Genomic DNA, 25,177 nt, shown 5'->3' with positions numbered 1-25,177 from the left:
TGCATTGTTATGAATTGCCTTTTCACATTAAACCTAAACAATAATCAAACAATAACAAAATAATGCAGTACGAAACAAAACGAGTCGGCTTGTGTCCAGTAATCTCAGTAATTGCGAATGGCGGTAATACAGGTTTTGTGGACAAAAGCCAGGATGTTCGGCCATTGCTGTTTACCGCGCGTATCCGGGCCGAGGGTGACATGACGTATCGGGTGTCGACTGTACTCGAGTGTTGTCACATGAAAAAAGAAATCATGCACCGTTTGACATTTATGTTATTGCGTTTTATTGTTGGTACTTAATTTATGCCTTTTTTGTGTGAAAGCGTAGGAGTTTATTAGCTCCAATTATCTATCTACCGACTATATCATATTATATATCTATCGACTATCTTCCCAGTTCCGTTACTAGAGTTTTCTCCGGTGCGAACATGTACCTAATCTTGTACCCCTGTTTGAAAACCTTAGTCCTAAACTTGGGCGCGATCTGTCTTGGCAACGCCAACTTGGTATCTACAGGCCAATTTTAGGCACTGATCTATCAATTAGATTTTCAGTGTAGTACATTATATTGTTAGAATAAAATACATACAAATAATCAAGTTGGTTACCTAACTGAGCTGCGCTTGCGACTCGCGGTTGTAAACCGTGTTCGCACTGACATTTAAAATATTACTTTTAAGTTACACAACTGTGTACCTACAACAAACTTGAAAGTACTACGACAAACTATTCATTGAATTTAGTTGCTAACTATAAAACGTTGCGTAGGTAATTTAAACAAAATAAATAATAATGGGGAAAAATAAACATAGGTATTTTTTATTGTTATGATAAGTAAACAAACAACTAAATGGAGTTTGGAAATACCTAAGTTAACTTTGAGTTTCCATTTTCTACTATCTACCTATTCATATATCTAATTGTACACAGCCCGGTGAGCCTGACTAATTAGAGAGAGGGTCCAATACTCCAATATCATTGTCTCTGTTTGTACAAAAATTGAATTGCGGAGCTCTTCCTTTTTTGAAAGCCAGAAATTGAGATCTAAGATATTTCTTCAATTTCTAATTACTTTTATATTAATACGAATAATTGTCTCGTTTCAGTTGTGGTGGACGTGGACGACAGACCGCTCTGCGTAGAAATCTGTGATACTGCTGGACAGGTCAGTTATTCTATTTATTTATTTATATACTGCCTACATCTCTAACATATGTACCTATCTGTTTAAAGTAAAGCACATACTTGTGAGAAAATGGACGTAAATGACTTTATTGAATAGTTAACCAACCTGTGTTCCTACATTCTTTATCGCAAATAGTTTCACGACAACCGTGACATAATTTTGAATTATCAGTAAAATCGCATCGCTATCATTTGCTTATCAATTAGCGATCACATGGAATACATATCTTTCTTACAATAATTCACACACCCAACCTTACTTTGGCTTACTTGTGCACACATCCTTTTACGTTACACTGTCAAAGAAAATTCAAATACCTACAAAATGGCGGCTCCCACAGTCTCCACCTGGGGCCCGATTCTCCTAATTTTACTTGAGTGACCTTCGATTGACGTTCGACTCGATTCGACTGAGACCCAATCCCGACTCGATTACTATTGAAGCGGTTGTGGCATTCCGCTATTTTTTCTTTGAAATAAACGTTTTTATCCTTTTCTGTCATTCCATAATGAATCATTTTGTCTGCAAATGATTTACGATTGCAAAATGATTGTACATCAAACTACCGTATATACCAAAATCATCAAAATAGCAGACCAATCGCACACCAATCAAATGTCAATCGAATACGATTGGTCTTTTATTAGTAGCAGAATGCCCGATATGGTTAAAACTGCTATTACAATCATATTGCGATTCGATTTCTATTCGATTTTGACATTATTAATTTAGGAGAATCGGGGCCCTGGCCTAGCGCCATATTAATGTAACAAAAAAGTTTTATTCATCGAATTAAAAAAAAATAGCACGTGCAACCTCCTACATGCTGGCTCCAATTTTTTTTTAAATCAACAATAGAAACGCAACGAGGTTCATTCCCACAGTTTCTCTACCTGTGAAACCCATACAAAAACTCATAGATTTGTATGAAGTAATGTATGCAGGTGGTAACTAGAAGGTGCACCATATCCTGCATTCTTTATTCTGTAAGCTGTTGACAGAATACCCTAAGCTTAAATTTATTCAAGGTCTATCAGAAAAGGTTCATCTAGAGGCAAAATTCGATCTTATCACTTATATGGGTTTCTATTCAACTTTGCTTCTCCTTGTTACATATTTGTATTAGGATCACCTACGACATTAATTATTTTTTTTGCACTGTTCAAAAAACTTTTAGCTGCTTCTCCATTTTTAAGACCCCGTGCGAAAATCATCTCTGTACCTATATTATACAATTTCATCTTAAAAATATCTATAAAAAAGTGAAGATGTGGTATTGTGTGACTGGCTCAGTCTATTGTGGTGGCACATTGGCTCGTCCGTTCAGAGTGTCATCATTACAATGCTTTCATCACTGTACGATTCGCAGAGAGAACCTATTGAAAAAACGTGACACATCGCCTGATTCTCTGAACTGAGAACATGTTACTGTTGCTAACTTCACTTATTTCGTTATTGATATAAAGAAAGCACTTTAACTGCCGGAATTTTCGACTGGTTTTTCAATTAAGTACACATTTATGCATCGCCAACGGTTCGCAAAGCAAAGTTTGTAGGTATTATGCAGTACATTTTGCGACATTTTAATGTTAAACAAGTTTCAAATGAATTCGTTGCAAAACAATCGGTTTGTTTACTGTTGGAATTGCATTAAAGACTTTTATCGTCGTTTAAATTGCGGAAAGATTGTGTTATCAGATTGCAAGCATTAAAATACGTTAGTAAAAAGAATCATTAGTCGGAAATAGTTAAGCATACTGTTATCAAGTGTAGATTTAACTAGAACTTTTACGCATAGACGTAGCCATGCCATATTGGTAGAAACCTTACATTTTTCTTACTAGATTGATTCCGGAATATACATAACTACGTAGGTTTAACTGTACCTACCTAAAGGAAAATAGTTAAACTAATTTAATTACACTCATAGATATTTGAAGCTACACTTTTGCTTTATTCCAAAATTTCATAGGTAAGTAACTCATCATCTGCGGTCATTTTCTTTTGCTGTCAAAGTTTCTCAAACACAACGTGTGTCTATCGATATTAAATCCGCAACTGTCCAGGAATGGCGATGAAAGTGAAAATACGCATATTTATCATTTTAGCTGTATGCTGTATGAAAACCTAGAGAAACTTCTCTAGGGCTTTAGTGAAAACGTGCATAATGTATTTTGCTTACTAATTTGTTAAAAGACCTTTCTATCAACTACTTATAAGGATCTAAATGCTGATGAAACAAATATTTGTAGACATGATAGCGAGAAACCGCTCTTCCAAATTGAGTATTTATTTATTTATTTATTGCAAAAATGTATACAGTTACAGAAATGAATCCTTATCCTAGGTATACATTACCCTGTTAGGGCGCAGCAAATTAACTTAAAACTATCTCAACACAACATATATATACTGTTTAATTCTTAACTAGACTTACATCTAAAAGGACAATATAGTTATTTATTTACATTATAATTGTGACTTAATAAATAAATACATACATAAATATGTTTATATATATATATATTATATTTGTGTATAATAAGTTAACAATGTTATTAATTTCTTAATTATTATATCGACTATTTATTGCACAGTGTCTATAGGAACAATATAATACTGTTTCGTTGTTTTATTAATTATATTTATTTATCACTTTAAGTCTCTATCGTCTAGGTATTCCTGTACACTATAGTAGCATTTTTTAATCAGTAATAACTTAAGTCTAGCTTTAAATATACCTAAGGTTTCGGTGGAGCGGATACTTTCAGGTAACTTATTATAGATTTGAATGTTTCGGTATTCTGGGCTATTTTTAAACATTTGTATTCTAGGTGTAGGTAAAATTAATTTATTTTTGCGTCGCTCGTTTTTTTCGAAGTTGAACATTTTTATATTTTTCTTAACAAAAATGGCTATTTCTAATATATATATTGATGGTAATGTTAGTATTTTATTATTTATAAAGTGGGGTTTACAGCTGTCTGTTGGTTTTATGTGAAATATTATTCGGATAAGTTTCTTCTGGGCTATAAATAAATCTTTGGCATCGACACTGTGCCCCCACATGATCACACCATAGCGTAGCCATGCGTAGGCATACGCGTAGTAGGCAGTGAGAGCACACTCGGCTTTTGTGTTAGTTTTGAGAACACCAAGTCCATAAGAAAATTGTGATAATTTTGTTTTTATCTGCTCGACATGTTTTTTCCAGTTTAGATGTGAGTCCAGTGTGATGCCTAGTAATTTAAATTCTTCGACTTCTTCAATTTGGATATTGCTGGTTATGGTTTTGAGGTTGATTTTTTGTTTTTGGTATGGTTTGAATTGTATTATTTTAGTTTTTTTATTGTTTACTTCAAGGTTGTGATGTAAGAGCCAAGATTTTATTAGGTTAAATGTTTCGGTTATTTTATAGGTGTATTCTTGGTTATTTGTTGGGGTTTTAAACAGGATGGAGATGTCATCAGCAAATAATACACAAAGGTGGTCACATATTTTGGGCAGGTCGTTAATATATACTAGGAATAGTATACACCCTATCACACTTCCCTGTGGAATGGACCAGTTCGTGGTCAGGATGTCCGAGCGCACGTTTTGTAGCTCACATGTGTCGTGATCGAGGTGTTCCACCTGCACATACTGCTTCCTATCAGCAAGATACGACTTAAGCCAGTCAAGTGCATCTCCCCTGATGCCAACTCCATTTAATTTAGTTAGTAGGATCGAGTGGGATACTTTGTCGTATGCTTTTGTCATGTCAAGGAGGAGGCCTATTGCATAGTTTTTGTCCTTTATATATGTCAGTATTTCTTGTGTGTATTTATAGACTGCTAAGGTGGTTGACCGATTTGTCCGGAATCCAAATTGGTTATTGTCAAGAATGTTGTATTTTTCTAGGAATTTACACATACGTTTGGTGACTACTTTTTCGAATATTTTCGAAAATGCGGGAAGAAGTGCTATGGGTCTGTATTGGCTCGGGTCATTAGAGTTTCCACCTTTTTTTGGTATGGGTTTAATTATCGCAATTTTGAGTCGGGACGGGAAAGTTTTTTCTTCTAGGGATTGGTTTACAAGGAATGTTAGTGGAGGGGTAAGTTCTGTGGCGCAGGCTTTTATGAGTGTGGGGGGTATCTCGTCGATTCCACAACTGTGTTTGTTTGGAAGGTTTAGAATGACTTTGAATATTTCTTGTTCTGTGACTGGTTCTAGGAACATGGTGTTAGTGGCGGGCGCAATTACTGCATGGTCGTTGGTGGCACGCGCATTGTTATTCTGTATGTTTGGAGAGCCCACGGAAGCAAAGTATTGGTTGAACTCGTTCGCGATCGTGTAGGGACAATTAGTTGTGTTGTTATTTATTTTTAGTTTTAGGTTTTCATTGTAAATATTTTTAGATTTATTTGTTATACGTTTTATTATTTGCCACATCGTCTTGGTTTTGGTTTTAGATTTTTCCATTTCTTGTGAGTAGTTTTGTTTTTTAGATAATTTTACACATTTTTTTAGGAGTTTAGAATATTTTTTGTAGTGGTTCTTTAATATTTTGTCTTTTGATTGGTTTACGAATGTTTTTAAAAGTCTTTTATGTTTACAAGATTTGTTTATTCCTTTGGTTATATAGTTATTATTTTTGGTATTTGATATTTTGACACGTTTGAGTGGTATGGTTGTGTTCATAGTTGCTGTTAATGTGTTTTCGAAATGGTTGTAGTTTTCGTTTATGTTATTTACAGGAGATAAGATATTTTCCCACGCTATTTGTTTTAGTTTATCTTTGAAGGTTGTGGAGTATTTAGGATGGTTTGTTAGTCGGATTTTCCTGTAGATTGGTTTGTTATGTGTTCTAGTGAATGCGTCAAACTTATAAGTTACACATTTATGGTCGGATATTCCTTTATCTTCGACAGATATCGACACATTTTTATTATTTGTGAAGATTAGGTCAATGCAAGTTGACGATGTAGGCGTTTCCCTAGTTGGCTAGTAGAGTATAGTACTATAGTATAGTACTATAGCTAGTAGAGTACTTTCTTAAATACTGTAACATAGAGAATTATGAACAGGTCACTGGCAAATCATGAAAGTATAGAAATGTTTAATACTTCTATTTCAATCTACGCAACATTAACATGACAGTAAAACAATTTCATCACATTATCACGTTCCATGTACAGTAACTACTCAAGCATATAATTTTTACGATATGAAATCGTTTCTGTAAAAGGAGGCATCATTCTTACAAAGGGAGGTTGCGCAACCCTAGATAACCATGGAGTATGTACGTACAAACGATGGTTACCGTCACTTTCACCCATAGCCGTGTTGCTGGCAACACTGGTAACTTAACACTCATACACTAAACAAGACGTTTTCTTTTACTTGACAGATGTTGCGCAAAATTATGATTTGTTATGGCATTTTATTGCAGGTGCGACGATAAAAATTCTAGCTTCACATATCAGATATTAAACAAAATCATGCGTCCTTTTTCCTGCAGACCAATGCAGTGGTAATAGGTCTCGTGGTATGGTGAATCTTTTTAAATGGGTCATATATTTACAAAGTAGTTAATAGATGAAAGCTGGATATAACAACAGAGATGAACTTTGAAGCCAGAGGTTAGAAAGACACACGTTCAGAGACAAATGTAGACTTATGAATGGCCTCTATTAGACAAGACAGGAGAAAACAAGTCGATTACGAATGTACCGTACAAAATCAATGCGTTTCGTGTTATCACTCGTAATTAGTCGGTCAGAGTAATTATAATGTAGGTACCGTTATCTATCAAATGTTCTGTTCGTTGACCCTTCGCGCGCCGCCTTAAGGTCCGGTTGCACGCTTACACCGTTACAGCTTTATGATAATTCAGTTAGCCCTTCTTGTTCATTCAGTTGTTTTCTTTTTTAATTTTAGTCGGTGTGCTGCAATTTCCCTGTTGCTGACATTACAAAGGGTTATGTATGGTTACGTAAGAGGAAACTACGAGATAAATACCTACCTATATCAGTTACCTAGAATGCCAGCAAAATTCTCTTTAACAATGGACACTTGTCCATGTGTTAGGTCGACTTCAACTTTTGCCTAAAAAACTTCGAGCCACAAAGGAACAAAATTCGGAAGCTAAAACCTCTTTTCACCTAATTCCAGGACTCAATGTCTGAGCTCCGAGAGCTGTGCTACCCTGGCACCGATGTGCTGATGCTGTGCTTCTCCGTGGTGCGGCCTGAGACCTTCAGGTCTGTTGCCGAGAGGTGGACCAAGGCTGTGGCCAACGTGAACGCCCCGCTCATACTTGTTGGCACGCAAAGCGATTTGGCGCTGGATTCGAGGGTCTTGCAGACTTTAAAGGTGAGTTAACTTGGATTTTCCTAGAGTATTAAGTTAATTCAGGCTATAGTAGGCTCTTTCGTGGGACGGATAAATGGGCTATTAATGTATTTATTTAAAGCGCCATACCGAACTTTCGATTGCAAATTACAAGAAACAGTCAGCGTAATCTGACGGCCAATCTCAAGTGATGATCTATCATAAGTAGATATTGATCGTACCCGTTCGTGACCGATGGACGGATCATGATCGAATTGATCTCACCGTAAATTCTGTGAAATGTCAAGCACATGACATGGCGCGTGATTGCGCATTTAATACACACAATTACTCACTTAACGAGACTTGTGTTAATCGGACAAGACTTTAGGAATAACTTTGATTGTTTATTTCACAGGGTCGTGGCGAGCACGTTGTGTCAGAAGTCGAAGCGAAAGCTTTAGCGACCAAAATCAACGCAGTCTACATCGAAACTTCGGCGAAAACAAGGAAACAGTTGAAAGATGCGTTCGACGCCGCCATCTTAGCGGGGCTGCCAATCAGACTCGGGAAAAAACCTTTTTGGAAAAAACTATTATGTCTAACCTAGAAACTTTAGAACAAATAAACTATTTTATGAAAGGCTATTCGGAAAATTGTTGTGTACAGTTTCTTGGGAATAAGAAAGTATATTTAAATAAACGGATGAATGGACCAGTTAAGAACATTGTTATTTTTGTAATTCTTAAATGAAATGAAGAATGTGTGGATAATGAAATTTAGGAAGCTTTAAAATGTAGCGATTCTGCGTTCCTTTGTTGTTAGTAGATATTTTAATTGAATTGTAGTTGTTGGAAAATAGCCTGTCAAATTATATTGACGATTTGTGAAACACAAAACATGCTAAAAATCTTGTTAAACCAGGACTGTAGGTACTGCCTGTCTGGTACGGTTCTACTGAAGTGCCTTTTGATATTGTTTAGCTTGCTTCAGACCAATGTACATTGCTATTAAGAAAATAACAGGCATTTAAATAAAAAAGTGCACCACATTTTTTTTTGAAAAGAAAAACACATGCAGCTTGTTAAATGATGACATAAATAGTGTACCATGAAGTACTTAAGAATGAATAATGTATGCAGTAATAATACGTCTTTGTGTATTACTGCAAGGCTTCGCAAATGCCTTGGCCTACATCAGTGGATCGATTGAAGTATAACTCAGTTGATATAGAAATCATGCCCCTTTTTATAATGACAACGATAAACTTTTTTTAATGAAATGTGTGTGTGAATTTTGAATACTGTGAAGTTACTGTATTACAGACAATTTTTGCACTGGTAACACCAGCGATTTTAATCATGAATGAAATATTTTATGAAGTAAGTACCTAAGGGTTAAAAAACCATGTAAGGATAGAACAAAAAAAAATGAATACCAATGTGGTGATATTCTATTAGGAAAACTGTATCTACACATATTATGTACGATGTACTAATGATATGTACAGTAGAAAATAATTAATTGTAATTATAAGTGTTACAAATGTATATATACGGATAATTATTTTAATGTTGTTTTGATACTCAACACGAACTGATAATAATATTTTATTATAACGAAAAGTTGTTTTATTTTTAACGATATATAGCCTAAGTATGTATGTTACTCGATGATAGTCCAGACACAAAATATACCAGCTTCCCAACAGCCAAGTGCTAAATTATTAAAATTGGTTCAATAGTTTCGGAGCTTTTAGGGTAAAAAGAAACAAAAAAGGGTTAGATTTTTCTAAATCCAATAAAAGACGATGAAAATTTTTCAACATCATATATTTTGAAATATAATTTATATTGAACACATAAATACAGAGCTTTTAAATATCTTTCACATTAAGTGTTAGTAGTTAGTAGAAGTTCCAGAATAATAATAATGTTGGCTAGCAACATTTTTGTAAAGACGTCAGAACGAGGGCGCAGTGGCTTGGCATCGTGACGTTCTCTTTCTGGACCTTCGCACTGAAACAAAAAACTTATGAACTTAATAAATTATCAATATAACTAGGCACACCGTTATATTATACCTAAATGCGAAAGTACCTATCTGTATGTCAGACATTCACGCTAAAATGTTGCTCAACTGTTAGGAGCCAGCAGAAAATCAGTGCTGTGCACTCCTAGTCCTAGTGTGGCTCCTAGTCTTGCATGCACAGCGTATACTGAGCCGAGTCTCGTGCTACACATCATTTTCTCTGTTTGTTGTCCTGTTTATATAGGAAAATAGTTCCCCTGTGGGACGCAAGTGGAAATGCGGGGAACAGCTAGTAGGATGCTGCCATAGCCATACTTCAAGCTATTTACCTAATAATTTGGAAGTTGTCTTACCCCTTTTCCAAAGAGCACTTGATGCCAGAGGTCTCGACTTGCAGCTGTTGTGGCAGCAGGTGCATTGAGCTCAGGTCCACTGGTACCTCCTTGTCAGACAGATTCATTACTCCGATGACCACGGGGTGGCCGGGCAGGAGTCTGCACAGAGAAAACACAAAAAACTTTTGAGGGATATAGACGGGTGTTCCAGACTTAGATAGTACCGTGTGGGTAATATACTAACACATTAAAATTTCAAAGCATCAAGTTTTCCTACTATTAATATAGTATTATCGTCCTCTCAAATCTATGATCTATTATTAGATCTAATGATCCAAAATGTGATTAGGTGATAAGTATGTAACAGAGCAGTCAACAGACACAGAGCAGACGAGACGTGAAAACTTCTATCTTCATAGAACCAAAAAGTGTCTGAAACTTTCCTTGATAACACCAATTTCTAACTTGAAAGTAACCTTGCGAAGTTATTAAATTGGGATGCAGTAACAGTTTTCCCCAGCAATTACCTTGCTACAGCCAACACAGATTCACAGAGCGCTCGTACGTCCAAATCTCCCGAGCGCACCGCGGGGAGGCGCTTCACCGCAACCACGTCTTTGTAGAACTGAAAATGTACGATCATTAGAAAGTAGCGAAAAAGATGATTATGTAGACTAATTTTCATATGTCATTATTGCTCGCATTCAGGGTGCCATTGATTTCTTTTCGCGTTGTTAAACCATAGCGGCTGCAAGTTTGCTATAGTTTTTGTTAGGGGATAGGGTCCTTTTGCGCATTGACGGATTTCTCATGCTCCAAAAACGTGTGTAAAGGTAATTCCCAACAACTTTCAGACACGTTTCGGTTACCTTGTAATGGCTTTTAGCGGCAGACATTTGAGCCGCCAAATTAACAGTGTTATAATTATCAGCAACAGGGAGCCAAGTCGAAGAACTGGTGGAGAACCCAGCACTAGTGTTGGCATCCCAGTGGAATGGGGTCCGAGCGGGGTCGCGGGAACTCTTCCAATAGTTGACGGGGTCATCCGTGTTGCACGCCTGGGGGTCCTTGGTGTCTTTCCAGCTTACGTAACCGTCAGTCATTCCGAGTTCTTCACCCTGCAATGAATATTACCGCTAAGATGTTTTAACTTGAAATATTAAAGTAGGTCTTAGCATTCAAGTTAAATGAAGCCAAAACTGTAAGATGTACTAGCTTAGTTTTTTTACCTGATATGTGACGGAGATTCCAGGTAAGATAAGAGCCAACATATTCATGGCGTCAACCCTATCGGTGCCAAATCTTGACGCCAGGCGGCTCTGGTCATGGTTGCCGTTCTACAAGTTAAGTAAAACTGCTTAAGCGACTATTAAATAGAGTTGATAGACTTTGAAGAGAACATGACACGACAAAAAATCGTGTTTTCATGATGATAAGTCAAGGTCAAAGTATCTTTATTGGAACTTTATCAAAGGAACCAGTAACTGGATAAGTTAATACTCACCACCCAGTTGGCAACCTTTCCAGCTGGCATATACGCCATCCACTTATCAATGACCGTCTTTATTTCCCGAGCACTAGACTGGTTGTTCAGCTCTCCTAAATACAAGAAGTTGAAGGGAATGGATCCATTCCTGGTCTGGTCTCCATAGTAACGCATCATCCGCGGTAACTTGGTGTAAGCTTCGGTCATCATGATCTTGGACTCGTTGTGTTTCTCTGTGTATTCGTCGAGAACTGCCCTCCAGTCGTAAATAAGGTCGTATGTCTCGTTTTGGTCTCGAGTGTAGATATGGCTCAAGTAGTCGTAGTCTTCTGGAGTTAATCCAGCGGCTCCTATTGGGGAAAATATTAATTTTTAATGTATAAAAGTATTGGTTGGCTCGAAAAGATCTGCGATTATAGTATTATAGTATTATATTATAGTATTAGTAAATAACAAATTGACTAACCAGATACTGGTTCGTCAGGGTACTGGCCGTTGAAGTTAGATGGATCCACTTCATACAACATGTTGACCGCATCGATACGGAAACCGGAGACACCCTTTTCCAACCAGAAACGTAAGACATCCTGGAAACAGTAAATACAAAGGATAAATCTTCGGAACCTTATTATGAAGAATTAATCATTCATGCGAATAATGTGGTACCTTCATCTCCTCACGGACTTTAGCGCTGCGATAGTTGAGATCGGGCTGTCCAATGACGAACTGATGCAAGTAGTACTGTCCTCGGACGCTGTTGTACTCCCACGCACTCTTGCGGAAAACGCTGACCTGGAATATATTAGTGAAAAAGAGCATTACATGCATAAGTTTGCTTTTTGCTAGTTACAGACGAGAAGTTATCCAAAGAGGATCAGATCATGACAACCTTACATTATTAAATTTTTGATTCGGTGCGTTGGACTGGTGATTTCAAACACAACGGGTGTTTGAATCACAACTTCACCACTCCCATCTACCTATGTACGATGATCTTGTCTTACCCAGTTGTTGGGAGGTCCTACATAGTCCGGGTTTTTAGGGTCAGGTTTCCCATGAGCCCAGATGTAGTAGTCAGCATAGTTCGGATCCCTCTGTGCTGACTTTACGAACCAATCGCTCTCGTTACTCGTGTGGTTCGGCACGTAGTCCAATATGACGCGAATACCTGCGTAAGAGTGGTTATAACGTTAGTTAGTTATTCATTTAAGCACATTGTTCTGTTTGGTACTTGAAGAAAATTTTTATTGTAGGTAGGTGATACGATTGATATCGACGGTAATATTAAAAGTTTATTTTGGTTAAGTAAGTTAATACGTCTGGCGCAGCCCGATAGTTTATAAGATTGATTTTGTAAATATGCAAAAGACACTGGTGTTATGGCAGACATGCACTTGTTTTGACTTCGTTGCTTGAAACAATTATTGCACCGGTATGCATTACGAAGGAGCCTGTAGACTAGTCGCTTGCCAACTGTTTTACAGTACAAAAATGTACCTACCTACCTTCCTTTATTTATGTGGTACAGGTACGCGGACGAATCGAGAACCTTCTTCTTTTTGGGAAGTCGGTTAAAACTCAAAGTGATTTCTGATATCATTTTACGAAAACATTTCCAATTATTTTAAAAACCTCTAAAATTCATTTCTTCCACGCCATATTACGTAGGTACCTGATAGACATATAAGTAGCCAAAAAAAAAAAATACCGAAAAGCACCACTTGTTTGCAAAAATATAATAAAAAAATACGTTCAACTCCTCATTGACAATATTAATTGGTTGCCATTCAAAGGCCTTCCAAACGTGAGTAAGTACGGCATTGGAGACCAAACACCGGAAGACATTATGTCTTGCGATCGTATCGCGGAACGTAATCGTGGACAGTTTAACTTGGGTAAACAAACAGGTACTGGACTTGAAATATGGTTGTTTGACCTTTATCTTCAGCATCTGAATTTTCTTTAGTTGGTATAACAGAGATAGTGATCGCCCAATGACCCTGTTGGTGTCAATCAGTCATAACAAAACAGCTGATCCGATTTCGACCAGCTGAAGAGCCAGTTTGAATCTGGAGAAACTTTGTATATAAAGTAGGACAACCAACATTCGCCATGCGAAGCTAGTCAAATCTGCATATCGATTGAACCCTGAGATACCTACGCTGTACATAATATATCTAACCAACTGTGCTACCTTGTCATTGCAAATAAAGATTCTTAGTCTTCTTAAACGTATAGAAAAGCTAGATAGTATTTACCAAGTTTCTTCGCAGCTGCCATGAGCGCGTCAAAGTCCTCCATGGTGCCATACTCCGGGGCTATCTTCCTATAGTCTGCTATGTCGTAGCCGAAGTCATACATGGGAGATTGGAACATGGGCGACAGCCAGATGGCATCGATACCGGTGTCCTTCAGGTAGGACAGCTTCTGAGTTATACCTGGAAGAAGAATTGAGAAGTGAAAACTACTGGAAGGAGTTATTTTCCTTACTACTCTATTTGACATGTTTGATAGTTCGTCACAACTATTAAACTGGGAGGTAGGTAAAGGAAGACAACTCTCCGCTTATTATAAAATGAAGGGACTACTTACATTTAGAATATAAAATAGCAAAATCGCAATGCGTTGTATTTGAGAATCGTGACACAAGTTGCGGCCTAAGCGGTAACAGAAATAATTCTAAGAAAATATGCCTAATTTACCTAACATTTGTCGCCTCATCAAGTATAATTCCATTGTTTAAATTTTTAAGTATGAGATTTTCCAGCAGGTATGAGATCCGTCACAATTCATAATAAGGAAGAAAAATTATGCCAAGACAAATGTTATGACGAACAGTGAATGTTTTTTCAACGAACACCTGTTGCAGTTAAAGCTTCGTGACATGCATCATCAATACTTAGATTTACGATGTTTTAACTGTCGTAAAAATAAGACTAATGTTTATTTGTCCTATGAAGGTACGTCCTATGAAGATTCGTAAAAAAACATCGAAATATGATCTAAATTTAAGTAAGATCCGCTTATCAACGCGGAGAGCTGTGGTTCTAAAAGTTTATGACAGTCGCTTTTTACTTAGATACCATTGAATTTAGTAACTCACCATTTAAGTCCCCGATGCCATCTCCATTGCTATCCTTGAAGGAGCGCGGGTATATCTGGTACACCACAGCTGACTTCCACCAGTTGTCCACACAGGACACGCTCGCCGCCAACGCGACCATCACCAACAGCGAAAACTCCCGCATTTTGTCTTACTACGTTAATAGGAAACTAATTTTAGTAGTCATTAAAAAGAGTGAATTCACCTATAACTCCAAAGAGAGCCGGTAAGATTTATATGGTAGCCCCATCAGAAGATAATAACGCTTTAATGCAGGAGTTGGAGTTTGTAATCCCATGCGATCTACGTGGGTCTGAATTGTAATGCAGTATGCTCAAACCCACGTCTGTTCGCACAATGGACTGATAACTTTGTTGTAGTTACTTAAGTATAATGAACACACAACTGACCTGTGCTCACTGCTGTTCCGCGAATAATTGCAAGCGAAGTCGACACATCCTTATAAACGGTAGCATCTTGGTGTTATGTGAATGCATCAAATTGTTCGCTTCAATGTTATCTTTTCCATTTGCAATTTCTGATTGGTTCCCGCTGGGATATTATGTAAATTATTAAGTAAATATTTATTTAAAACCGTAACCGGTGGTGTCAAAGGTATTAAATATCGTTTGTGTAAAGTAATGCAATGCGATTAAGTCTTTATTATGGTTTGTCATTCATAAACTGTTAGGAACAGCGAGCGCCGTGTCGCGAATTAAAATTTTCTGTAGATAGTGATATATCTAAAGGTGGCACTGAAGGACTATATCTGGAAGCCTAAAAAGCTCATCGGCAAACTGGCTACTTAAGTAAAAGTAGAATTGTGAACCACTTATGCTGCGCTGCGTAAATATAGGTAAGTAGCTCTGTCCATTCGATGTGTTTGGGATCAATTGCATTATTTCCTTGTCGCTGCTTGACTAAAGAATTGCCCCACTCATAATAGTCAACAGTTGGTGCAATAGTAGGATGCACTTGCTTGTGATTGTTGTTAGTGTTTTAATTTAATTTTTAATGTTGTAATTTCATTTCAGTTTCAATTTTCAATGTAATTTATAACCCTTAGATGGTGTCTTCTGTCGTATATTTTGCTACGATTTTGAAAGATTTATTAATTCTTTATTATGATGTGTTTCAGTTCCTGAACGAATACAAAACACTCAGTTTTGACAATATTGACATTTGTTGTCAGAAAAACGTCAAATCCGCGCGCCAAGTAAAATCGCCGGAACATAACACCCAGTTTTTCTAATTCTTATTTATTTCAGCAAGTTATTTGTGTATTAGCAATGGCAGAAGAAGAGCATTACGACGACGTAGACATATCAGATATAATCGATGAATCGGAACATTACCTTGAGGCGGACCATCAGCATGCAGAGATCGCAGAAATCACAGACTCGGAAAACATAAATACGATACAGGACTCAGAAATAATAAACTCTGAAGAGCAAATTACTGACGAGAAGAAGGCTCCGGTTCACAATAAGAGCGAAGTTGTACGTTCCACAAGGTTGCCGATAGCTAGGATTAAGAATATTATGAAAATGGACCCTGACGTTAGTGTAGTGTCTGGAGATGCAGTGTTTCTGGTCACTAAAGCCACAGTAAGTATTATTGGCGGTTACTGTAACTTCAGCGCCTATTAAAGGACAAACCGTTGGTCTTGCTTAAAAAACCCTCTGATCATTGGAGCCAGACTTTTTGACTGCCAAAGGTAACAACTGCCAAAGAGGTTTAAATGAAGACTGAGACTAATAATTATTGTGCCTTTCAAAATATGCAGGAACTCATTATTATGTATGTCACAAATTAATATTTACCATTTTCTTTTTCAGGAATTATTTCTGGAAACTATAGCAAAGGAAACATATGCATATACAGCCACAAATAAACGGAAAACGATTGCCAAGAAGGATCTAGAACTTGTCATTAATAAAGTGGACTGTTTGTGTTTCTTAGAAGGAGCTATGGACTTTTAAAATAGTTTGTAATTTAGGCTAGAAATACTGCAAAAAGTGGTTCCATTATTTTACACCCCACCTTCGTTGTTTTTGGCATAAAACAAGTAATGGGTGTTTGTAACATTTTAGCATGTAAGATAAATCATGCTAAGATTTTTTTTTCTAATACATTTTACTAAAATGTGTCTTCGTTTTATTTATACTGTAACTGGCTGTTTTCCATGGTTTCAGCTCTTACTATACACACAAGGATAGCTTGCCAACACTAAAAGAATTTTCAAATTTGTTCAGTAGTTTGTAAGCCTGAGGTACAAACAAACAAAACTATGTCTTATTTATAACATTAGTATTAATAGCAGTTTGATATAAGATGATTGTGATGCTAGGGTACTGGGCACCAACACAGCTTGTGGGTCAGTGTGTTGTCAGTTTCTCGACACTGACATGATTTTGAATATATTCTAGAATGTTCTTGGTATAGCTATAGATATATTATGGTTTTTTTTCTACATGTTTAGCTGGTTTGACACAATGCAATGTCTTCTATTTTACTAACAATAATGCTTAATCAAGCCTTATCTACATAGCAAGATGGGTTCTTACTAACTCATGTTCTAATAAAGTGTTAAATGAAACAAGTTAATATTACAACATAATTTTAATTTTATATCTTACAACATTTACAAAATATTTAACAAAATAAACTATAGTTTCAGTTATACATATACAACAATGTTACAAATTACAATGAAATTAGAGGATATTTGGGTGAGTAAATTGGTATAGTGCTCGCCAAAATTTTTGACGTCTCGGAACATTGCGCGAGTCACAGAAACTGATTTTAGGTATGGGTATGGCTACATGCGCGTACTTGTGCTCGGAATTTAGCTACGGGCCGCCAAAAAGTTTGGCGAGAGTTGTTCTTAGTGATTATTGTAGCCAGATGAGGAACAATGTGATGCAGTATAACAAGAATGGAGCTACGAATCTCACGGCGCCATTTTCGAATGCCAATGCGCAGTTGCCCGACAGGGAAACACTGTTCCTTTTCACGGTTGCACTGAAATACATTAACATATTATTAGAGTAGGTAAATACACTTTTATTGTAAAAAATTTACCTTTTTGACGGCCTGATAAAATGGGAGAAAAGAAAAGAGTATATATCCTAGCGCTGCAAGGTTAAACATATTTTATTTAGAGGATCATATAACACAGGCAACTAACCAAATAGGTGACGGTTATAAAATAGAAACTTACTCTTTGTTGAGTGCACAATCAACTCCCGAGGCGATGACTTTCATGTTCTCTGGCACGCCCGCGATCTTAGACAAGTCGATGGTAGTGGACGTGGAAGCCAGGTTTATAATAGCTACTATTGTATGGTCCTTCGAAGACGGAGGTACTCTGATGAACAAATAATAAAACTCACATTATAATTGTTGTGAGGTGGTTTCTGTCTTTGGGGCCCTAACCACCGGTAGCTTGGACCATGTGCTTGATATCGGTGGCCACCTATTTTTTTTACTTATATATTTTTTAATGTCTTTTATATTTAAAAATGAAAATAATATGTAAATCTTTTCTTTATGTACATGATTTATCAACAGTTAATGAAACTTTCCAGTAAAGTAGATTAGAAATCAGAATAAGACATGGGGACACGAAAAGCCAACAAGTCTTACACAGAATCTTCCCATGTCAGTTGGTTATTATATCGATGTCAGGTAATCACTAATTTCACTTAACAATCTAATTCTGGAATTTAGGACTGGATTAGGTATTCATCATGCTATGCAATCTAATCGCAGTTAATCAGAAGTCTCGAAAAAAACACTACTGAAAACAGTGGAAATACTTCATCATCAGCCTATCGCAGTCCACTGAGATCTATTTTCGGCTTCTCGCATCCAGCTCCTGCCAGCCGTCTTGCGCAAGTCATCACTCCGCCGTGCCTGAGGACGTCCTACACTACGTTTGCCGAGGCGTGGTCTCCACTCTAGAACTCGTTTACCCCAAGTGGAAATACTTAAACCATAATAACCATAGATAAACCTTACCTTGTAACAACTAAGACGTTACTGGTAACTGCGTGTGTTCCCAACGTGCCGTCCGCGACCGCTGCCGTGTGCTTCAGAGCGACCACGTCTTTGTAAAACTGCAAGCAATCGACAATTACGATATGTTAGTAGCATAATTTGTTTGGTCATCATCATCATCATCTTGCGAGCTTTTTGCGAAAACATTTCATTGGTTATTAGTTGCATAATTGGTTATTTTTGTTAGCTGTTAATACTGTATGTTTTCCAAATATAATAAAACTAGCGACCCGCCCCGGCTTCGCACGGGATAACAGTATTTGCCCACTATTTATTCTATTAAAAGGACTGCATCAAAATCGGTTGCGTAGTTTTGAAGGTTTGAGCGTATAAAGGGACATATGGATATAGGCACAGAAAAGTTGTTGTTTTATACTATGTAGTATAGTGTATAAAAGAAACTTACGTGGTAATGACTCTTGTTGGTCACCTTCTGAACCTCTACATTAACAGTCTGGTAGTTACTGGCCACTGGGAGCCAAGTCTTGGCAGCGCTTGAGAACCCAGCATTAGTTGACGCGTCCCAGTGGAAGGGGGTCCGAGCGACGTCGCGGCTACTCTTCCAATAGTTGATGGGGTCCTCCGTATTGCAAGCCTGAGGGTCCTTCGTGTCCACCCAGCTTATGTAGCCGTCGGTCATGCCTAACTCTTCGCCCTAACAGAAAAAGAAGCATTTTTCGTCAAATAACTCTGCCTATCCGAAGTCTCATGTTGTGTTAGTAGATTTTGACTGTTGCGCTGTATAGTAGCCAAGTTTGGGGAGGGATTTTTAGTCAAGTTTGGGGAAAAATAATGATAGTCTAATGATTAATTATAATTTTATAACGGATTAGTAGTCTTTTGGGGAGTAACGGAAGTTCAAAAAATATATAAGAAAATCTGTCTTAAGTAGTATTCCCTATGCAGACTTTTATAGTTAGGTACATAGTTATACAAATATTGTTTTACATAAACATGTGTTACCTGATAGGTGATGGTGACTCCGGGTAGGATTAGAGCTAGCAAGTTCATGGCATCAACCCTGTTGACGCCATGTCTGGTCGCCATGCGGCTTTGGTCGTGGTTTCCATTCTGTAATATATCAAATTATGAAAAACCGCTGAAAAAACTTAACGTAAAACACCAATTCAGGAATATCGGGTATTTTGAAGCTGTTAGTTTGACATTTTAAAAGTGATAATTTATTTTTACAATTACATACTTATTTTTTTTTATAATAGTCCAAAAAATCCAATATTCCCACACAAAAAATACAGTACAAAAAATAAACTTACCACCCAGTTGGCAACTTTTCCACTAGGCATTTTACTCAGCCATGAATCAATGACAAGCTTCATATCATTCGCGTTGGAAGATCCAGTAATGTTTCCAAGAAAGACAAAGTTGAAAGGCATGGAGCCGTCTCGTTTGCCGTCGCCATAGTAACGCATCATCAGGTCTATGTCCGTGTAGGCCTCAGTCATCATGATCTTAGTCTCGTTTTGTGCGAAAGAATCGAGTACTTCTCTCCAATCGTACACAACTTCATATGTCTCGTTCAAGTCTTTTGTATACCAATGCAAAAGATATTCGTAGTCGTCTGGTGTGGCCGAGGGATTGTCTAAAATCGGGAGTAATTCACGTTTAGAAGCAGAATGGAAACTTAAGAATGGTGATCTTTTATATCCGTTTTTTTTTTTTCAAATTCTGTCTGTCTCGGTGTGTCAACTCCGAGACTTTTTTTCGTTCAATATATGAATAAACATTTCTTCTATATATTTTATTAAGAACAGTATTATATTTTGATGGATTAGAGATGTTGGTAACTTACAAGATCGAGGTTCATTAGGGAATGTGCCGCCATGATCGGCCGGGTCCACTTCATACAACATGTTGACTGCGTCCACGCGGAAACCCGATACGCCCTTACGTAGCCAGAATCTAAGCACTTCCTGCAAATAACTGCAAGCTTTACAAATCACGGCTCACTAACCATGAAGAGATTCTAGAGGTATTTGTTACGAAATTTTAAAGGCCAGGAGACGTTGAGTATAGTTTCGGTTGCATGGCATGTCTCTCTTAAGCATATGCGTGAGCTGAGAGCGACATCATACCTTCATTTCTTCCTGTAGAGCTTGACTGCGGTAGTTGAGATCGGGTTGTCCAATGACGAACTGATGCAAGTAATACTGTCCTCGGACGCTGTTGTACTCCCACGCACTCTTGTGGAATATACTGATCTATAAAACAAGAAAACAAACGCATAAAATAAGAGGAAGAAAACGAGCGATTTGTTTTTTAGATTGTCAATCAAAAAGGTCTGCACATTTAAAGGACAATGGGCACAAATATATGGGACCTGGTATACCCCACCAATAGGAATGTCATATATATCATTGGATAGGCCTTTTTATGTAGAACAATATTTACTATGACAGCTTTGCTGAAATGTTTGTCCGTTCTGAGATATAGATCAAAAACTGTGCAAAAGTTAGAACTAAGTAATCTATTGATACCTCAGGTTTTTAAAGGAAAATCTAAGTACTAATAACTTTAAGTCTTGTAAGTACTACTGTGCCCGTTAGGATCCATAATTGTTACTATTATGTAGCATTTCAACCTTTTATTCTACCAACTGGATGTTGGGCGTAGTGAGAAACCGCACCAATAGGAAAGTCATACATATCATTGGATTGGTCTTTTTAACTGGAACAACATTTACTATGACAGCTTTGTTCTATTGTTTGTCCGTTCCGAGATATAGATAACAAACAATCTTAAAACTGATGCTAATCAATACTGTAATCTGATTTTCTTTCATACAAGACTTACACTTAGTAGTTCTTAGATTTTCCTTTAAAAACTTGAGTTATCAATAGATTACTTAGTTCTAACTTTTGCACAGTTTTTGATCTATATCTCAGAACGGACAAACATTTCAGCAAAGCTGTCATAGTAAATATTGTTCTACATAAAAAGGCCTATCCAATGATATATATGACATTGCTATTGGTGGGGTATACCAATCTGCCCATTGTCCTTTAACCTATATACAATTTGTTATAACATGAAATGTAATTTTTTAGAGTTACAAAATCATCTTTAATAAAGGGAAAGTCTATTTTAGCTAAGTTATTCCCAAGTAACTTTTGTAAACTAGAGACCTTGGTTTCCACTATGGTTAGCATCAATAGGGTATTTTAGTCTAGATGAGAAAAAAATTAAAAGTGTATTACAATGATTGTTTAGAGGAAAAGCAATCGGGAAATGTTAGTTTCACTTCGTAAGGTACATAAATATATTTTTTATTGCAGTTTAAAGTTTTTAGGTTTTTTTATCTGTCTTTGAACACTACGAAATGTCGCCGCCATGCTAATGACGTCATTACGGTAGTAAACAAAAGTGTCAAACAAATTTATATCCACTGGTACTTGAATCCATAATTTGTCTGGTGTTTTTACACTAGTGTTCTCACATTCAGAAACAACACACCAACGATACGGAGCATAATTACTCATTATTAAAATTTTCAATACATATCAAAATATGTATTACTGACAGCTGTAGTTTGTTTACTAACGTAATGACGTCATGACCAAAAAACAATCATGGCGTCCGTTGTGTGCCGCGTTTTCGCGTAATACGCGCGAAATTTGAAATTATGATAAAACAATTAATTTATATTCGTACATAACGTGAGAAAAAAAAATATTTTTAATTTTTTAGAGATTTATTAAGACTAAAGAATTTATTTAAGATATATTTCAAAAATGCATGTAATACCCTATTGCGTTTTCTGGCGAAACCCACCACGGAAGACCCACCAAAAGCGGTGCGGAGCGAAGTTTTTAAACAACCGCAAGAATTGCATTATTACAATATCACATAAGTTGTTAACCAGCTTCCGTTCTAACGGAGTCTACGTAAGAGTAGTAAAAGATCTTCTTACCCAATTACTCGGCGGATAAGAGCCTGAAGCGTTAGTTATGCCGTTAGCCCATACATAGTAATCAGCGTAGGTTCCATTCCTTTTAGCAGAGTTCACGAACCATTCGCTTTCGTTACTCGTGTGGTTGGGTACGTAATCTAACACCACGCGAACACCTGGAGGAACATCAACAGACTTTTAACATGGTCTAGTTATTATAATATTGGTGCTAAACCCTTTGTTGAAAGAGTTACCTACCTTTCGGTAGATTAAATATATAGGCTAAAATTGCTTTGTAATTTCATTGAAGGACAAAAACTGTACCTACAGCGTACAATACTCATATACTACTAGAGTATCCGATATCATATCAGCATTTGATTTGCAAGTTGTATTCTCAACTTTTGTCTCCACAGTATAACAATGCGTGTATTGCAAGTATTCACGACATTTTCTACTCTGTCTTACAGACGTAAGGTTGATAATCGTTTAGCAGTTATTATCGACTTACCCAATTTCTTAGCTTCAGCCATGAGGGCGTCAAAGTCATCCATAGTACCGTAGTCAGGATCTATGGACTTGTAATCAGCTATGTCGTAACCGAAGTCGTACATCGGAGACTTGTATATAGGGGATAACCAGATCGCATCGACGCCAAGGTCTTGAAGATACGGCAACTTATTTTTTATACCTTAAAAACAAAAAAAAACTTGTAGGTACTACATGACAGGTTTCAATCAGTCTTCTCAAACTTTTTATATAGAACGAAGAATAGCCATTAGTTAGATCATAATATATCTCAACTGTATCAATTACAGATTAGCAAGGATAAGCTTTTGCGAAATGTTCACATGTTGAAGTATTTTCAGTTAACGGAGGTAGAAGATATCATAATCATCAGCCTTTTTAATGGCTCAGGCTTCCTCTCAAAAAGGGAATAAAAGGAAAGATATATTACCAGTCAAGTCTCCTTTGCCATCTCCATTACTGTCCATGAAGGAGCGCGGGTATATCTGGTACACCACAGCCGACTTCCACCAGTTGTCCACACAGGACACGCTCGCCGCCAACGCGACCATCACCAACAGCGAAAACTCCCGCATTTTGTCTTACTATACCTACATGAAATTGTGTTAAGATGGATTTTTTAATTAGATTAAAAAAGGTATTATGAATTAATGTTTTAGGTGTAAGAAGTTAATGAATGTGGATGATTGCATTTTTGACTTAAACTTGTGTCTTTTTCAAACATTAAGTCACAGAGACCCATATAACATTGTATGAAATAAGATACAATAGAAATTGAGTTTTATGTATAAGCAGTCAATAGTTTTTTTGTTATATCTTCAGTCGATTAGGAAAGGAAGAAATAGTCACCTTCATTAGCTATCAAATCAAGTGCCCATGAAGTCTTATTGCAATGAATAATTTGGTCTTGAAAGGTACTGCATTCCACAAGCACCTAGGTATTCCCTGCGTCAAGTGCACACTTAGCACGCAACGTGATATTGTAAAACATTTCAAGTGTTTCCGAGTAATCAAGGTAACAACACTTTTCTATGTAAAGGCATGAACACACTATTTTGCCACTGGTCTAAATAGAGCTTTAGGTCTGAATTAAAGAAGTTGAAGGAAAACTCAGGCACTACTTAAGACTGGCTCAACAGTAAAAATAAGGCTTTATACATACAATACATTCTTACAAAATAAATACCATACTAGGTAAGGAATTTGTCATTTACTAGAGGTACTGTAACAAAAAAGGAACGGCTGACACGTCTGTATGAAAGCCCAATCAGTACCTACCTGTAACAATGTCTTGAGAAATAATGCTCAAATTTTTGACAATTGCTTTCTTGAAGACACTACTAATCCTTTCAAAAAATCCTTACTTTATTGAAAGGATTGCTTAAGGGTCCGTTCAGACAGACCGGCTCGGAGAGGAGAGCATATTCTTAACACGTTGAAAATCGGGTACTAAGTATTTGAAGTAAGGTTTATTTTTGCATGCGCACTACTTTTGTCATTAAGAATGCTCGAAGGCGCTCCGTGTGATCGCGTACTTTTTCTCGGTCTTGCTGACGTTTGCCTCCGATTGTATCTCACGCAGCCGATCGGAGCCGATTCCGGTCTGTGTGAAAAAAAAAATGCGCACCGATGCTCTCCGAGCTGGTCTATCTGAACGGACCCTTAGTCTACTGTCTACTGCCTGACTTAAGTCTGTTAGTCTGACTTCAGTATATCACTGAAGTCACTCCTTAGTGACGGATTGAAAAAAATCCTTCACTAAGGAATGGTTTAAATAACCATTAAATAAAAGTCTGTAAGTGCGGGGGTTAATGTGTTAAAAATGTTTATGATAAAAATTTAAGCTTTTTAATAATTGGGATGTCACTAACCTGTGTCCGCTGCAGTTCCATGAATAGTGATGGTCAGTGGTGGTCGGTCCTTATATGCAGGCAGACTCAAGTGCCCACTGAATGCACTCAACATTGTTTGCCTCCAAACGATATGTTATCACTGATTTTAATACTTAGGCTCTACCTACTTCATTCTAGACCTAGGTTTTGATTTGTATGCTGTAAATGCAAGGGTATTTTTTTTTTCATAAGTTTTCTTTTTTTCAATATTCTAGTTAACTTGATTGATTTTATTTCAATTACATATTAATTTTTTGACGCGTTTTATAGTGTTTTTTTTTTGTTTTATCAGGATGTTAGTTTTTAATATGTTTTGTAAATATGTAAATA

General features: G+C 36.9%; 4 protein-coding genes across 4 annotated transcripts in view; 2 read left to right on the top strand and 2 right to left on the bottom strand.

Moving 5' to 3' along the window:
• LOC110375007 (uncharacterized) overlaps positions 1–8,532 on the top strand; it is a 41,062-nt gene extending 32,530 nt beyond the window's left edge. The window contains exons 2-4 of the mRNA XM_021332960.3: positions 1,109–1,167; positions 7,345–7,545; positions 7,922–8,532. Of these exons, the coding sequence (XP_021188635.3) occupies positions 1,109–1,167; positions 7,345–7,545; positions 7,922–8,113 (452 nt within the window). The 3' untranslated portion in view covers positions 8,114–8,532. The remainder of the gene's footprint in view (positions 1–1,108; positions 1,168–7,344; positions 7,546–7,921) is intronic.
• A 786-nt stretch (positions 8,533–9,318) lies between these two features.
• LOC110375002 (maltase A1) lies at positions 9,319–15,025 on the bottom strand. Its single transcript, XM_049847055.2, has 12 exons — positions 14,869–15,025; positions 14,459–14,612; positions 13,614–13,793; positions 12,360–12,523; positions 12,022–12,147; positions 11,822–11,942; positions 11,374–11,705; positions 11,099–11,206; positions 10,739–10,987; positions 10,397–10,494; positions 9,888–10,028; positions 9,319–9,521 (listed from the first exon to the last, which is right to left on the bottom strand). Exons 2-12 carry the CDS (start codon positions 14,601–14,603, stop codon positions 9,443–9,445), a joined length of 1,743 nt encoding a protein of 580 aa, XP_049703012.2. The 5' UTR covers positions 14,604–14,612; positions 14,869–15,025; the 3' UTR covers positions 9,319–9,442.
• Positions 15,026–15,636: 611 nt separating this feature from the next.
• Positions 15,637–16,605, top strand: LOC110375003 (DNA polymerase epsilon subunit 4). Its single transcript, XM_021332957.3, has 2 exons — positions 15,637–16,065; positions 16,297–16,605. The coding sequence occupies exons 1-2, from the start codon at positions 15,748–15,750 to the stop codon at positions 16,438–16,440; spliced, it is 462 nt and encodes a 153-aa protein (XP_021188632.1). The 5' UTR covers positions 15,637–15,747; the 3' UTR covers positions 16,441–16,605.
• A 460-nt stretch (positions 16,606–17,065) lies between these two features.
• Positions 17,066–24,973, bottom strand: LOC110375001 (maltase A3). The gene is made up of 12 exons (XM_021332955.3): positions 24,827–24,973; positions 23,386–23,545; positions 22,939–23,118; positions 22,449–22,603; positions 20,614–20,739; positions 20,331–20,451; positions 19,795–20,120; positions 19,484–19,591; positions 18,927–19,175; positions 18,482–18,579; positions 17,682–17,828; positions 17,066–17,482 (listed from the first exon to the last, which is right to left on the bottom strand). Exons 2-12 carry the CDS (start codon positions 23,528–23,530, stop codon positions 17,353–17,355), a joined length of 1,785 nt encoding a protein of 594 aa, XP_021188630.3. The 5' UTR covers positions 23,531–23,545; positions 24,827–24,973; the 3' UTR covers positions 17,066–17,352.
• Positions 24,974–25,177: the final 204 nt, after the last annotated feature.

The sequence above is a fragment of the Helicoverpa armigera genome, chromosome 4, assembly GCF_030705265.1.
Source record: "Helicoverpa armigera isolate CAAS_96S chromosome 4, ASM3070526v1, whole genome shotgun sequence".
Classification (NCBI taxonomy): domain Eukaryota; kingdom Metazoa; phylum Arthropoda; class Insecta; order Lepidoptera; family Noctuidae; genus Helicoverpa; species Helicoverpa armigera.
Note: the sequence above shows the minus strand (reverse complement) of the source record. Positions and strands in the feature narration are given on the sequence as shown.

Bases quoted from the DNA above. Each gene is read 5' to 3' on its own strand.
- LOC110375002 (XM_049847055.2), bottom strand. From the start codon at position 14,603: ATGCGGGAGTTTTCGCTGTTGGTGATGGTCGCGTTGGCGGCGAGCGTG. The intron at 13,794-14,458 runs GTGAGTTACTAA...TTCTTCTTCCAG, and splicing joins TGGCATCGGGGACTTAAATG to GTATAACTCAGAAGCTGTCC. The intron at 9,522-9,887 runs GTAAGACAACTT...TTTTTGTTTCAG, and splicing joins AAGTGCTCTTTGGAAAAGGG to TGCGAAGGTCCAGAAAGAGA.
- LOC110375003 (XM_021332957.3), top strand. From the start codon at position 15,748: ATGGCAGAAGAAGAGCATTACGACGACGTAGACATATCAGATATAATC. The intron at 16,066-16,296 runs GTAAGTATTATT...TTTCTTTTTCAG, and splicing joins TTCTGGTCACTAAAGCCACA to GAATTATTTCTGGAAACTAT.
- LOC110375001 (XM_021332955.3), bottom strand. From the start codon at position 23,530: ATGCGGGAGTTTTCGCTGTTGGTGATGGTCGCGTTGGCGGCGAGCGTG. The intron at 20,121-20,330 runs GTAAGTTACCAA...TCCCGATTTTAG, and splicing joins CCCTAATGAACCTCGATCTT to ACAATCCCTCGGCCACACCA. The intron at 19,592-19,794 runs GTAAGTTTATTT...GATATATTACAG, and splicing joins GAAAAGTTGCCAACTGGGTG to AATGGAAACCACGACCAAAG.